The 14,735-nt window shown below is 41.0% G+C and overlaps 1 protein-coding gene across 1 annotated transcript in view; it reads left to right on the top strand.

The window, feature by feature from the left end:
* LOC128695095 (speckle targeted PIP5K1A-regulated poly(A) polymerase-like) overlaps positions 1 to 14,735 on the top strand; it is a 121,488-nt gene that overhangs the window by 16,196 nt on the left and 90,557 nt on the right. Inside the window, exons 3-4 of the mRNA XM_070091432.1 lie at positions 6,125 to 6,222; positions 12,213 to 12,357. Of these exons, the coding sequence (XP_069947533.1) occupies positions 6,125 to 6,222; positions 12,213 to 12,357 (243 nt within the window). The remainder of the gene's footprint in view (positions 1 to 6,124; positions 6,223 to 12,212; positions 12,358 to 14,735) is intronic.

The following is a 14,735-nucleotide window of genomic DNA, read 5'->3' as shown; positions in this document are numbered from 1 at the left end:
TCTGACTAATACTTTTATTAACTCCACACCTTCTAATTTCCACACTCCGAATTTTCTGCATAATATTTACACCACACATTGCCTGCTACACTTCCTGCATGCCTGCTACACTTCCTGCATGCCTGCTACACTTCCTGCATACCTGCTACACTTCCTGCATACCTGCTACACTTTCTGCATGCCTGCTACACTTCCTGCATGCCTGCTACACATCCTGCATGTCTGCTACACTCCCAGCATTCCTGCTACACTCCCTGCATGCCTGTTACACTCCTTGCATGCCTGTTACACTTCCTGCATGCCTGCTACACATCCTGCATGTCTGCTACACTCCCTGCATGCCTGCTACATGCCTGTTACACTCCTTGCATGCCTGTTACACTTCCTGCATGCCTGCTACACATCCTGCATGTCTGCTACACTCCCTGCATGCCTGCTACACTCTCTGCATGCCTGCTACACTCCCTGCATGCCTGCTCCACTCTCTGCATGCCTGCTACACTCTCTGCATGCCTTCTACACTCTCTGCATGCCTGCTCCACTCCCTGCATGCCTGCTACACTCCCTGCATGCCTACTACACTCCCTACATGCCTGCTACACTCCCTGCACACCTGCTACACTCCCTACATGTCTGCTACACTACCTGAATGCCTGCTACACTCCCTACATGCCTGCTACACTCCCTGCATGCCTGCTACACTTCCTGCATGCCTGCTACACTCCCTGCATGCCTGCTACACTCCCTTCATGCCTGCTACACTCTCTGCATGCCTGCTACACACACTGCATGCCTGCTACACTCCCTGCATGCCTGCTACATTCCCTACATGCCTGCTACACTCCCTGCATTCCTGCTGCACTTCACACTTAAATTCCATGGTGTTTCTCACTTTCTTTACCATAGGAACTTTACTAAGAACTTTCTTTGGAGCCATGGTTACTTATTTCGCAGTTGCACTGCAAAAAACCACAAAAAACGGTGGAAAACAACCAAAATGTTTGGGTGTATGAGCAGAAGCTTCCTCACACACCGAAAGACACAGCCAAACTGATGCACAAGCGGCCCCAGCCGGGAGATCGACGCATCCCAAACAGCTGATCACTGAATTAACGGCTGAAAACCGGGCTCCGAAAAACTGGCTGATCACCGAGTTGGCCGATAACAGAAGCAGCCGATAACCGGGGTCCACTGTACTTGTATTACCGAAGATTGCCTGTGGATGATAAAAGCTTGTACCTGAGGTTTATCTGTTACATCTTGGCACAATTTGACTTTTCTAAGTTCAAATTCATGGTAGACTCTTTTTGGTGTGACTGACTAGCAATTTTCAGATGGGCTTTACCAATTGACTCAGTACCTTAGCAGTTTTCATCAATATGGGAAAATCCTGTGACACTACATAGAGGTTGAGCATCCTACATTACAATATTTCCATCACCTGGTACTGTGAGGCCTGTGTTCAGGGGGAGTGTTGTACTCGAGCTTTTCATAGTCATTTTCCTGGGAGGAAGAGGTCTCGCAAGGCATTTTTCTGGGTTTCACAGTACTGTATCTTAGGTAATGGTGTTCGTGTTGTCCTTGACAGCATCAAGTCCTCATTGTATATGGAGGACCTGGTGGTGTATTTTTTGGTTTCTTTTCAAAGTGGCCTGCTTCTGGCTGCAGAGGTCATTGGACATATATATCTGCTAATAGTTTTGGGGATTATTGTCTCATTGGTTTGGCTTCACCAGTTTTCAATACAATGGAACCTCTGCTTATGAGTGCCCCACTATGTGAGTTTTTCAGGATACAAGCCATTGCTCGGTCGATTTTTTGCTCCTGGATATGAGCCAAAATTCAGGTTGCGAGCTTCCCCCTCTAGGGAGGTTCCTTGATGCTGGTGAGGGGCTCTAGATCTAGGGAATTGGAATTGGTAATATTTTGTGAAGGGATTCAGGGAAACTGGCTAGCCAGACTTGAGTGCTGGAAATGGGCAGTTTGGAGGGACTTCTGAACTGTCGTATTTGAGTGCCTCTGCAAAGACTGATTATGTATGAGTGAGGTGAAAGTGTTGAATGATGATGAAGTATTTTCTTTTTGGGGATTTTCTTTCTTTTTGGGTCACCCTGCCTTGGTGAGAGACGACTGATGTGTTAAAAAAAAAAAAAGCGAGGTTCGGAACATCGCCACTAAGTGGCACAGCCAACGCCAATGTGTTTGTCACTGTGGAAGCATTTCTCATGTTAGTATTGCCAAATTTCTTGTTTCTAACCATGGGTCCTAAGAAAGTAAGTGTAGAGGATAGTGCTGAAAACAAAAAGAGGATGATGTCCATGGAATCATGTACAGCATGAAATCTTTGATAAACAAGCAAGGTGTGCGGTGGCAGTAGGAGCTAGTAGCAAGTACCCTATCTTCCACTCTCCACCTCCACTTCCACCCTCCACCTCCACCCTCTGCCTTCCTTCACCTCCGCCAGCATACGTACACTTTATAAAACCACTTTATTTCTTTACATTCTCTCTTATGTTTTTATACAGTATTTCTTATTTATGAAACTTATTTACGAAACAAGTGCAGTTAGCCTTGCAAACACTCTGTTTTCTCTTATAATAAAAGCATGGGAAGATATAGTCAGCAGGTGAGGGAATGGATGCCACTGCCATCACTCATCATATTATGGCCTATTTTATTTATTCTAGAGGATATACATGTACGTATTATGTTTCTAGGTTAATTGTATTGGTTATTATGTCATATTAGATGAACTGTGATAGGTAAATAAGCTGTAGAATTGATATTAGCGTATTTTTGTCCTGCCTCCCGACAGCAGAAATTCCGCTGGAACGGATTAATGGCATTTCATTAAACTTAAATGAGGAAAATTGACTCGGCATACTAGCATGTCGGGTTATGAGCTAGGTAACGGAACAGATTAAACTCGCAAGCAGAGGTTCCACTGTACAATATATATGGTAGCCATACATATCACTCAGCCTTAGACACTGCAGGCTATTTCCCATTTTTGCTGCTCAGTATGGGCCTTCCTTACAAGCATTAGGTGATCTTTGAAGATACTGAACACAACTGATGTTAGTGTTCAGGTCTCTTGATTTGCTGATCTCCCTGTATCTTCCAACATAGTTATGGTGGGAATAAAGGATTTAATGTTAAGGGAATTGCTTTTTCAAGTCTTGCCAGGCCAGGTTGAATACTCGTAGCACACTTATTCTGAATATTCTAAAGCTTCAGTTTATTGTTTTTTGTTGCAAGGAAAAGTATGAGGAATGTAAATGTTATGATTCCATAGGTGAAATCTTTGTAAAGGTGTATTTTGGTCTTCATTGGTTCTTTTCTTTGTTTATATAGACAGCTTATCCCCTCCCCCCCTTTTTTTTACTGTTGCTTATTTAGTGTTTGTGTGTGTTAGTGCACAGATTATTAACTATGGTGAAATCTCATCCTTTGGTTTTATTTCAGACAGGTATGTACAGAAATGTGTGTGTATGAGAACATATGAGCAAAGTATGGGAGGTAGTGGATCATCTTGTACCCGTAATCAGTTTTCCTGCATTGGTTTTGATGAACCATTCCTTATTCCAGTGTGAGATTTAATAAATTTCTTTTGTGTGGGTGGGTTCATTTGTACATATGTATATCTTACAGCTATTACATGTGGAATGTCATGACTTCATATGGTGATTGAGTTGTGGTAGTGATTGGTAATGTCATTTGTGAAGGTGTATTATACTGTGGCTGCCACTTAACCATGGAGGATGCCAGTATTTAGTTTCAGTATGCTGTTACTCTAACCTTGCAAAGTTAGGCATCATGAGTTATTTAGTTTTCATACTAATAGCATCACAGACATAAATTTTTTTTATTAACACATCGGCTGTTTCCCACAAAGGCAGGGTGGCCCGAAAAGAGAAACTTTCATCATCATTCACTCCATCACTACAGTTATAAAATTGCAACATTGACACCCCTCCTTCAGAGTGCCGGGACTGTATTTCCCATCTCCAGAAATCAAGTCTGGCCTGCCGGTTTCCCTGAATCCCTTCATAAATGTTACCTTGCTTACACTCCAACAACACGTCAAGTCCTAAAAACCATTTGTCTCCATTCGCTCCTGTTTAACACGCTCACACACGCTTGCTGGAAGTCCAAGCCCCTCACACACAAAACCTCCTTTACTCCCTCCCTCCAACCTTTCCTAGGCCGACCCCTACCCCGCCTTCCCTCCACTACAGATTTATACACTCTCGAAGTCATTCTATTTCGTTCCATCCTCTCTACATGTCCAAACCATCTCAATAACCCTTCCTCAGCCCTCTGGATAATTGTCTTGATAATCCTGCACCTCCTCCTAATCTCCAAACTACAGATTCTCTGCATTATATTCACATCACACATTGCCCTCAGACATGACATCTCCACTGCCTCCAGCCTTCTCCTTGTTGCAACATTCACAACCCATGCCTCACACCCATACAAGAGCATTGGTATAACTATACTCTCATACATTCACCTATTTGCTTTCATAGATAAAGTTCTTCGTTTCCACAGGCTCCTCAATGCACCACTCACCTTTTCCCCCTCGTCAATTCTTTGATTCACCTCATCCTTCATAGACCCATCTGCTGACACGTCCACTCCTAAATATCTGAACACATTCACAGACATAGATAAAAACATTAATTCTATCTGGTTAATCTGTAATTTTCATCTTCCTGTGACTGCTTCTTAGTTTTGGTTGCAGTTAATGCTTTACCTGTTTCTTAGTCACTTTAGATGCAGTTTGTGTTCATAGGTTTTGCTATTGCTAGCATCAAGTGTCATTTTAGCTAAATTGTAACTCCTCATTCCATTCCTTGTACATCTGCATTGAACGTATTCTTATATATATTTTTTTTATTAACACATGGCCGATTCCCACCAAGGCAGGGTGGCCTGAAAAAGAAAAACTTTCATCATCATTTACTCCATCACTGTCTTGCCAAAGGGGTGCTTTACACTACAGTTATAAAACTGCAATATTAACACCCCTCCTTCAGAGTGTAAACACTGTACTACCCATCTCCAGGACTCAAGTCCGGCCTGCCGGTTTCCCTGAATCTCTTCATAAATGTTACTTTGCTCACACTCCAGCTGCACGTCAAATATTAAAAACCATTTGTCTCCATTCACTCCTATCAAATACGCTCATACACGCTTGCTGGAAGTCCAAGCCCCTCGCACACAAAACCTCCTTTACCCCCTCCCTCCAACCCTTCCTAGCCAACCCCTACCCCGCCTTCTCTCCACTACAGATTTATACACTCTCGAAGTCATTCTGTTTTGTTCCATTCTCTCTACATGTCCGAACCACCTCAGCAACCCCTCCTCAGCCCTCTGGGTTGTAGTTTTGGTAATCCCACACCTTCTAATTTCTAAACTACAAATTCTCTGCATTATATTCACATCACACATTGCCCCCAGACATTACGTCTCCACTACCTCCAGCCTTCTCCTTGTTGCAACATTCACAACCAATGCCCAACACCCATACAAGAGCATTGGTATAACTATACTCTCATATATTCCCCTTTTTACTTCCACGGACAAAGTTCTTTGTCTCCACAGACTCCTAAGTGCACCACTCTCTCCCTCCAATCAGATATCCAGTCTTTCGTCACCTAATCTTTTTGCTTTTCTCATAACCTTACTCTTTCCTATATTCATTTTTAATTTTCTTTTACATACCTTACCAAATTCATCCACCAGCCTCTGCAACTTCTCTTCAGAATCTCCCAAAAGAACCATGTCATCAGCAAAGAGCAACTGTGACAACTCCCACTTTGTGTTTGATTCTTTATCTTTTAACTCCACACCTCTTGCCAAGACCCTAGCATTCACTTCTCTTACAACCCCATCTATAAATATATTGAACAACCACGGTGACATCACTCATCCTTGTCTAAGGCCTACTTTTACTGGGAAATAATCTCCCTCTCTCCTACATACTCTAACCTGAGCCTCACTATCCTTGTAAAAACTCTTCGCTGCTTTCAGTAACCTACCTCCTATACCATACACCTGCAACATCTGCCACATTGTATGTATACATTTGTTAATTATGTAATGAACTCTGATACAGGGATATGGTCAAGAAAGCTTTAAAAGAGACTCACTACTATGGAAAGACTCGCTTGCAAGTGTCTGCTAGACATCGTAAAAGCCACAACCAGGCTACAGGTTAGTTGATATCTTATGTTGCTCAAATGCTTTTGTTTTTTCTTCCAAATTTTGTTGGAGTATTAAATTTTAAATTGCATGCTGCAAATAAAAGGAATTTCTGCTGTGAAAGAATTGAATTAAAAGAACACTGGAAGATGTCATGATTTTATGACTAAAGACTCGGAAAGCTTGTGTTGTTTAGTCAGTTTAAATCCATGTAAGTTGAGGTGCTTGATCTAAAGCAGTATAGGTTTAATAACGCCTTGAAGCAAACATTGCAACATTAGCCAAATTTGTTTTGCTGGCATCATTTACTTTGGGGTTGGCATTTTATATTTTTCTTTGCAAAATACGTCACATTGTTCAGTGATTCACACTGTTATGCACCTTTTTCAAAGCCTTGAGTACAACAAACTTTTCTTTTCCCTTAACTAAGTATTGCTCAGTTAGATGCTTCAGTGCAACTTCATAATTTATACATTTCTTTCATTTTATTAATTAACGTTGCAATCATATTTTATTTTCTGATAATTGTTCATCAGTCACAATGCTGCCATACTTTTATTTAGTATATTTAACTGACTTAATCTTTTGAAGAAAAAATAGGATGACTAGAAGGGTGTATAAATCTGGGTAGGAGGGAAGGAGGGGTAGAGGTTGTCCTAGGAAAGGTTGTAGAAAAAGGGGGGTCAGTAGGTTTTGAGTGCTAGAGGTTTAGACATCAAACAGGTTTGTGTGAGTATGTTAGATAGAAGTGAGTGGGGGTAAGCAGTTTTCATGATTTGACGTGCTGTTGGGATGTGAGCAAGATAACACTCGGAAACGGTTAGCTAGATTTGAGTCCTGGACAGTGCCTACACTAGAGGGGCAGGGATGTTGCAGTTTGGAGGGTCATCTGTACTGTGATGTCAGCTCCCTTCTAGCAAGACATTGATTGATTGAGTGACAGCGAAAGTGTTTTCTTCATTGTTGGATCACTTCACCTCAGTGGGAGTGGGTTGGAGTGTTTAAAGAAAGAAAATCCTCTGGGTTTTACTATCTTATCCTCCCTTAGTTTTATATAAAGGAACCACATGTATTCTCTTGCCTCTCCTTTGGCACCCATCCTCTTTACATACAGGCATTAATGAAATATCTTCAGCATTCCAGCACTTCATTTCTATATACAGTGGACCCTCGACATTCGATATTAATCCGTTCCTGAGAGCTCATCGAATGTCGAAAATATCGAAAGTTGAATTAATTTTCCCCATAAGAAATAATGGAAATCAAATTAATCCGTGCAAGACACCCAAAACTATGAAAAAAATTTTTTACCACATGAAATATTAAGTTTAATGCAGTAGAATAATTACAGTAACAACAATAACAATAGATTAATAACAATAGAATAATTGACACTTACCTTTAATGAAGATTTGGTGATGATTGATGGGATGGGAGGAGGGGAGAGTGTGGATGGTGTTAGTGTTTAGAAAGGGAATCCCCTTCCATGTATAAGTTGGCATGGGCATGGGAATGGGGTCCCCCATCATTGCCGTCCTAGCCAACTTATACATGGAACACCTAGAGTCCGAACACTTCGCAAACATCATCCCTTCAAGCGTCACTTGGTTACGTTACGTGGACGACGTCCTCGTAATAACTCCCAAACGTTTTGATGTACGGAATCTTCAGGCAAGGCTCAACGCAGTTGAACCGGCGATCCAGTTTACACTAGAAGAAGAGTCCAATGACAAGCTACCTCTCCTCGACGTCCTCATTCACAAAGCAGACAACAACCTAAGATTTCAAGTTTATCGGAAACCTACCAATAAAAATGATCTCACACACTTCTATTCCAGTCAAGATACCAAGACCAAAAGAGGCATCATCATCGGGTTTTTTCTAAGAGCATACCGAATTTGTAGTCCTGAGTTTCTTGACAAGGAATGTACATACATTCACCAAACCTTCACTGAGTTACATTTTCCTTCCTTTTTCATCAAAGACTGCAAGAAAAGAGCTCTTCAGATCATTAATTCTCCACGCACCAACACCACTCCCAGCAAAGTTATAATTCTTCCCAACAGCCAGGTTGCACTGAACGTTTCCAAAGTACTTTCACAAGCTAACACCAGAGTCGCCAACGCTTCTAGCACTTTAATAAAGGATCTAACCAGGACAAAATCAAAGCACTATGAACCAGTCAATGCAGGGATTTACACTATACCCTGTGGAGGCTGTGACAAGATTTATGTAGGTGAAACAGCAAGAAACCTCGACACCCGCCTCAATGAACACATTTACGCATGTAGGAACGATAACTTGAACAACGCCTGTGTACAACACCGAAATTCCACCAATCATCTCATGAAATTCAGGGACGCCCAATTAGTGATCAAAGAAACTAATTTCTGCAGACGCAAGTGCCTCGAATCAGCACTGATCGCTGTTTCGAATACAATTAAACAAAACAACGGCAGCTTCACCATCTCTGAAGTCTTAGCAAGAATCCTCCTGAAAACAGTAAACCCTGCCATCACATAGTCTCTCCTGCTATACTACACAAAGCACATTACAGAGAGTGAACACTGAAACAGGCCTTCTCTTTCCAGTCTATATTTGTCCAACCTATTTTTATGTTACCCAAGTAATAGCTTTTATATCCTTTCACTCATGTACGAATTAATTGCTCTACCATACTGTATTACTACTACTACTACAACTTTTGTCACTACTACTACTACCACTAGTGAACATCGAAATGGTACCTCACTAGTATTGCACCTCACTCTGAGCCTTTATATACCCTCTGCATCCATATACTGTTTGTATCGGCTTAACAAAGCTCCTGGAGAGTGAAACGTTGCCACAATAAAATGTCACATTAGTTGCACTTGTGTCCTTTTACTTTACGTTTGAGAGACGCTATCTCCTGCTATCTGTTTTTCATTTATCCACACCAATAACAGTCTCTCAACATCTTCTAACACTAGCGATCTCTGTTTCAAAAACAAAGTTGCACCTTTTGCAACAACAGCTTCCTTGATTGCCGTTTTCCTGCTCACTATAGTAGAGATGCTTGATTGGGGTTTACTATACAACCTGGCCAGCTCCGACATACGCACTCCACTTTCGCACTTTGCAACTATCTCTTTCTTCATTTCAATAGTCATTAGCACCTTTTTTCTCGAAGGGTTGCCACTAGAAGCTTTCTTGGGGCCCATGGTTACTTATTTTGCAGAAACAAGCACCAAAAACAGTGATATTATGGAATGTACCGAATGTATCCTTAGATGCGCGCACACTGGCTGGCTTGTAAACACTGGCACACACGGGGCAGTTCAGGCCACACATGGACACATCTCGTACGAATCGTATCGAATGTCGGGTGTTCCATCGAATGTCGGGTGTTCCATCGAATGTCGAGGCGAAACTTTTGCGTTAAAATGAATCGAATGTCGGATTTATCGAATGTCGATGCCATCAAATGTCGGGGGTCCACTGTACTTTCTCTTTCTTAGTTTAATTCTATCTTCCCTGCTACTTTTCCAACTTTTTTTTTTACTTCATCAACCATTTCTCACCAAGGCAGGGCAACCAATAAAATATATTAATCATCTTTCATTCAATCCCTGTTTTGGAAGAAGTGTACTGACATCACAATTCTGATTCCTCTTTGACAGTATCATCCTCACCTCTTCTTCAGAATGCAGGAAACTCGAGAACTCAAACCTGGTTAATTGGTTTCCCTAAATCCTTTCATAAATGTGACCCTGCTTGCTCTCCAACAGTATATCCATTAAAATCCACCTGTCTCCATTCATCCCTGTCTAACACATTCACATGAGCCTGTTTGATGCTCAAGGCCCTAAAACCAGGGTCTTGTTTCCTTTACCCTTTTCCTTCAATCATTCCTGGGATGACCCTTTCCCCCTTCTGCATTACATCTCAGATTTATACATTCTTGTCATCATTTTATCCCTCTCAGTCTTCTCTAAATGCTTAAACGACATCAAGAACTTTTTTTCAGAACACTAAATTATACCCTTAATAACCTGTAATCTGTCTTTTAATTTCTGCCTTCTGAATCTACTGCATAGTGTTCAGGCCACACATTGCTTTCAAACATACCTCCACAGCTTGTAGCCTCCTCCTTGCATCAGTGTTCGCAACCCATACCTCACACACTCGTTTAAGTGTTGGTATCACAACACTGTGGTACATTCCCTAATTTTGCCTCCCAAGGGCTCAGAGAGTAGATATACTCTCGAAATTCTTCAAAGGTGTATCAAAGGTAAGTTTATTTTTTTTTTAACACATCGGCCGTCTCCTACCAAGGCAGGGTGACCCAAAAAGAAAGAAAAAACTTTCATCATCATTCAACACTATCACCCTCACTCATACATAATCATTGTCTTTGCATGGCAGTTGCAGAGGCATGTGGATACTGCAGTTTAAACAGCCCTCCAAACTGCCAGTATCCTAAACCCCTCCTTTAAAGTGCAGGCATTTTACTCCCAGATATAGCTTAGAAATATTTAAGAACATAAGAAAGAAGGAACACTGCAGCAGGCCTACTGACCCATGTGAAGCAGGTCCATGAATGTACAATATATAATTCTATCAACTTAGTGCATTTGATACTCATAATGAGAGTACAGTTCACCTACAGTAGACATAAACTATATAACTGTTATAAAGAAAAGTTTTCCTTTTTAAATACAGTGGACCCCCGGTTAACGATTTTAATCCGTGCAAGAGGGCTCATCGTTATGCGAAATAATCGTTATGCGAATTCATTTTCCCCATAAGAAATAATGGAAATAAAATTAATCCGTGCAAGACGCCCAAAAGTATGAAAAAAAAATTTTTTTACCACATGAAATGTTAATTTTAATACACACAAACTGAAAAAGGCATGCACAATTACATGACACTTACTTTTATTGAAGATCTGGTGATGATTGATGGGATGGGAGGAGGGGAGAGCATTATCTTCTTACTGTTTAGAAGGGGAATCCCCTTCCATTAGGACTTGAGGTAGCAAGTCCTTTTCTGGGGTTACTTCCCTTCTTCTTTTAATGCCACTAGGACCAGCTTCAGAGTCACTGGACCTCTGTCGCACAACAAATCTGTCCATAGAGCTCTGTACCTCCCGTTTCTTCAAGACTTTCCTAAAATGGGCCATAACATTGTCATTGAAATAGTCACAAGCACGGCTTGCAACAGCTGTGTCAGGGTGATTTTCATCTATAAAGGTTTGCAGTTCAAACCACTCTGCACACATTTCCTTAATCTTTGAAGTAGGCACAATGGATTCCACAACTGGCATAGGCTTCTCAGGGTTAGCCCCAAACCCTTCAAAATCTTTCTTAATTTCCATACTAATTCTCACCCTTTTTACCACAGGGTTGGCACTAGAAGCTTTCTTGGGGCCCATGGTCACTTATTTTCCAGAAACACCACCGAAAACACTGTAATAATACGAAATATTCCGAGTGTATGCTTGGATGTTACCGCGGAGGCTGGCTGGTAAACAATGGGACGGCCGGCACATGTGAGGGCACATTGGACGCGTCTCGGACGAAAATCGGTATGCGGGTTTTTAATCGGTATGCGGGGCAAAAATTTTGCGATAAAAGTAATCGTTATGCGGAAAAATCGCTATGCGATGCCATCGTTATGCGGGGGTCCACTGTATTTATGTAACATTGATCAATTTTGATAATTTTAGTCAGCAGCTCAAGACTGTGGTAATTCCTTATATGAATAATATTTCGTTTCAGCATCATTCTCATTCTCATTAGAATTGAATTATTAATTTTGCAATCAGTGAATTGGGTGGTTCTTAGTTGGAGCATTGCTCTTTTATCAAGATATTAAAATTTTATTCACAGTTTTTTCTCGGGTGGCAATTTTATACATATTTGGGTATCTTAATATGTCATCACTTGAGTCATAGTTATTGTCTTAGAATTTTCTTTTACATTGAAGCTATTCTTAGGCAGCAAATTGATTTTCAGAGGACAATATGATACCAATAAGTGCAAGTCTTAGCAGACAGCTTCAAGAACGAATACAGGGAAGACAGCTAGACAGCTTAATTGAGGTTCTCATTCTTGAGATTGAACTAAAGCCAGAAGATTATCAGATGCGAGAATACCTCAGGTGAGTTTTCCAGTCCAAGTAGCATCAACTTTGCTTTAGCAATAACTAGTGACTAAAATACAAATGTGTTTTCTTCTTTGGGCCTCCCTGCCTTGGTGGAAGATAGCCATCAAGGTAAAAAAAGAAAATATTTACAGCAGGACCCCCGTATCCGCAGGGGATATGCTCCAAGGACCTGCCACTGATACCAAAACTGTGGATAGTAGTGAACCCTGTATATAAGTTGTTTTTTGTTAACATACATACCTTTTATGAAGCTTAATTGATAAAGTATGCACAATAGTATGTGGAGAATTATCACTCTTTAACTGATGGGAAGCACTTCAAGGCTTCATTTAGGTTTGAAGAACTTCCACCATCACTACTTTTACACTTTGAGACCATTATTAAGCAAAATTAAGGGTTATTTTCAGGTCACGGTAAACCGTGGATAACTGAAACTGTGGATACCGGACCTGCAGATATCGGGGTCTTACTTTATATATCTACTTTCAACAACCCAACCGGACTTGAATCCTGGAAATGGGAAGTGCAGTGCCTGCACTTTAAAGGAGGGGTTTTGGGATATTGGCAGTTTGGAGGGATATATTGTGTATCTTTATATGTATATGCTTCTAAACTGTTGTATTCTAAGCACCTCTGCAAAAACAGTGATTATGTGTGAGTGAGGTGAAAGTGTTGAATGATGAAAGTATTTTCTTTTTGGGGATTTTCTTTCTTTTTGGGCCACCCTGCCTCGGTGGGAGACGGCCAACTTGTTAAAAAAAAAATGTGTGAACAGTATTTAGATAAAGCTAGGGAGTTTTAACTGCATTTATGGATTTAGAAAAGGCATATGATAGGGTGGATAGGGGAGCAATGTGGCAGATGTTGCAAGAATTTTTATGAGGATAGTGAGGCTCAGGTTAGGCTGTATAGAAGAGAGGGAGACTACTTCCCAGTAAAAGTAGGTCTTAGACAGGGATGTGCAATGTCACCATGGATGTTTAACATATTTATAGATGGGGTTGTATAAGAAGTAAATGCTAGGTGGGATTAAATAATGGGGAATGAAATACAAAATTGGAGTTGACAAAGTTACTTTTTGCTGATGATATTGTGCTTTTGGAAGATTCTAAGTTGCAAAGGCTAGTGGATGAGTTTGGGAGGGTGTGTAAAGGTAAAAAGTTGAAAGTGAAAATAGATAAGAGTAAGGTGATGAGGGTATCAAACGATTTCGATATAGAAAAATTGGATATCTAATTGGAGGGAGGGAGTATGGAAGAAGTTAATGTGTTCAGGTATTTGGGACTTGACTTGCCAATGGATAGGTTTATGAAGGATGAGGCTAACCATAGAATTAATGAAGGTAAAAAGGTGCTTCGAGTTATTTGTGGAGACAAAAAAAGAAAAAAAAAGTTTTCCTTGGAGGCAAAGTAGGGAATGTACGAGAGTATGGTGATACCGACACTCTCATGTGGGTGTGAAGCATATGTTGTAAATGCTGCAGCAAGGAGGAGGCTGGAGACAGTAGAGATGTCATGTCTAAGGGCAATGCGTGGTGTAAATATTATGCAGAGAATTTGTAGTGTGGAAATTAGAAGGTGTGGAATTACTAAAAGTATTAGTCCGAAGGCTGAAGAGGGGTTGTTCAGGTGGTTTGGTCATTTAGAGAGAATGGAACAGAGTAGAACAATTTGGAGAGTTCATAAATCTGTAGGGGAAGGAAGGTGGGGTAGGGGGTCATCCTACGGAAGGTTGGAGGGATGGGGTAAAAGGTTTCGTGGGTGAGGGACTTGGATTTCCAGCAAGCATGCATGAGCATGTTAGATAGGAATGAATGGAGATAAATGGTTTTTGGGACCTGATGAGCTGTTGGAGTGTAAGCAGGGTAATATTTTGTGAAGGGATTCAAAGAAACTGGTTAGTCGGACTTGAGTCCTGGAAGTGGGAAGTACAATGCCTGCACTTAAAATGCAGAGGGGTTTGGGATACTGACTGTTTGGAGGGACATCTAAACTGTTGTATCTGAGTGCCTCTGCAAAGACAGTGATTATGTATGAATGATTGTGAAAGTGTTGAATGATGAAAGTTTTTTCTTTCTTTTTGAGTTTTTCTTTCTCTTTGGGTCACCCTGCCTCGGTTGGAAATGGCTGATGTGTTAAAAAAAAAAAAATGGCCTCTCCTCACTTAACGACAGAAATAGGGGCCTAAGACCCTGTCGGTAAACAGTTTCGTCGCTAATCGAGGAGTCACCCCTTACTGACACTTCAAAAGTGTCACCACTCAAAATTAAAACATTCAGTTTTATGTTTGCTGGGAAATTCCTTTCAATCTGTTTATTATTAACAGTAATGCATGAAGTTGGTCAGTGACTTACTTCCGAGATATTCCAGGAA

The sequence above is a fragment of the Cherax quadricarinatus genome, chromosome 35 (genome assembly GCF_038502225.1).
Source record: "Cherax quadricarinatus isolate ZL_2023a chromosome 35, ASM3850222v1, whole genome shotgun sequence".
NCBI lineage: Eukaryota > Metazoa > Arthropoda > Malacostraca > Decapoda > Parastacidae > Cherax > Cherax quadricarinatus.
Note: the sequence above shows the minus strand (reverse complement) of the source record. Positions and strands in the feature narration are given on the sequence as shown.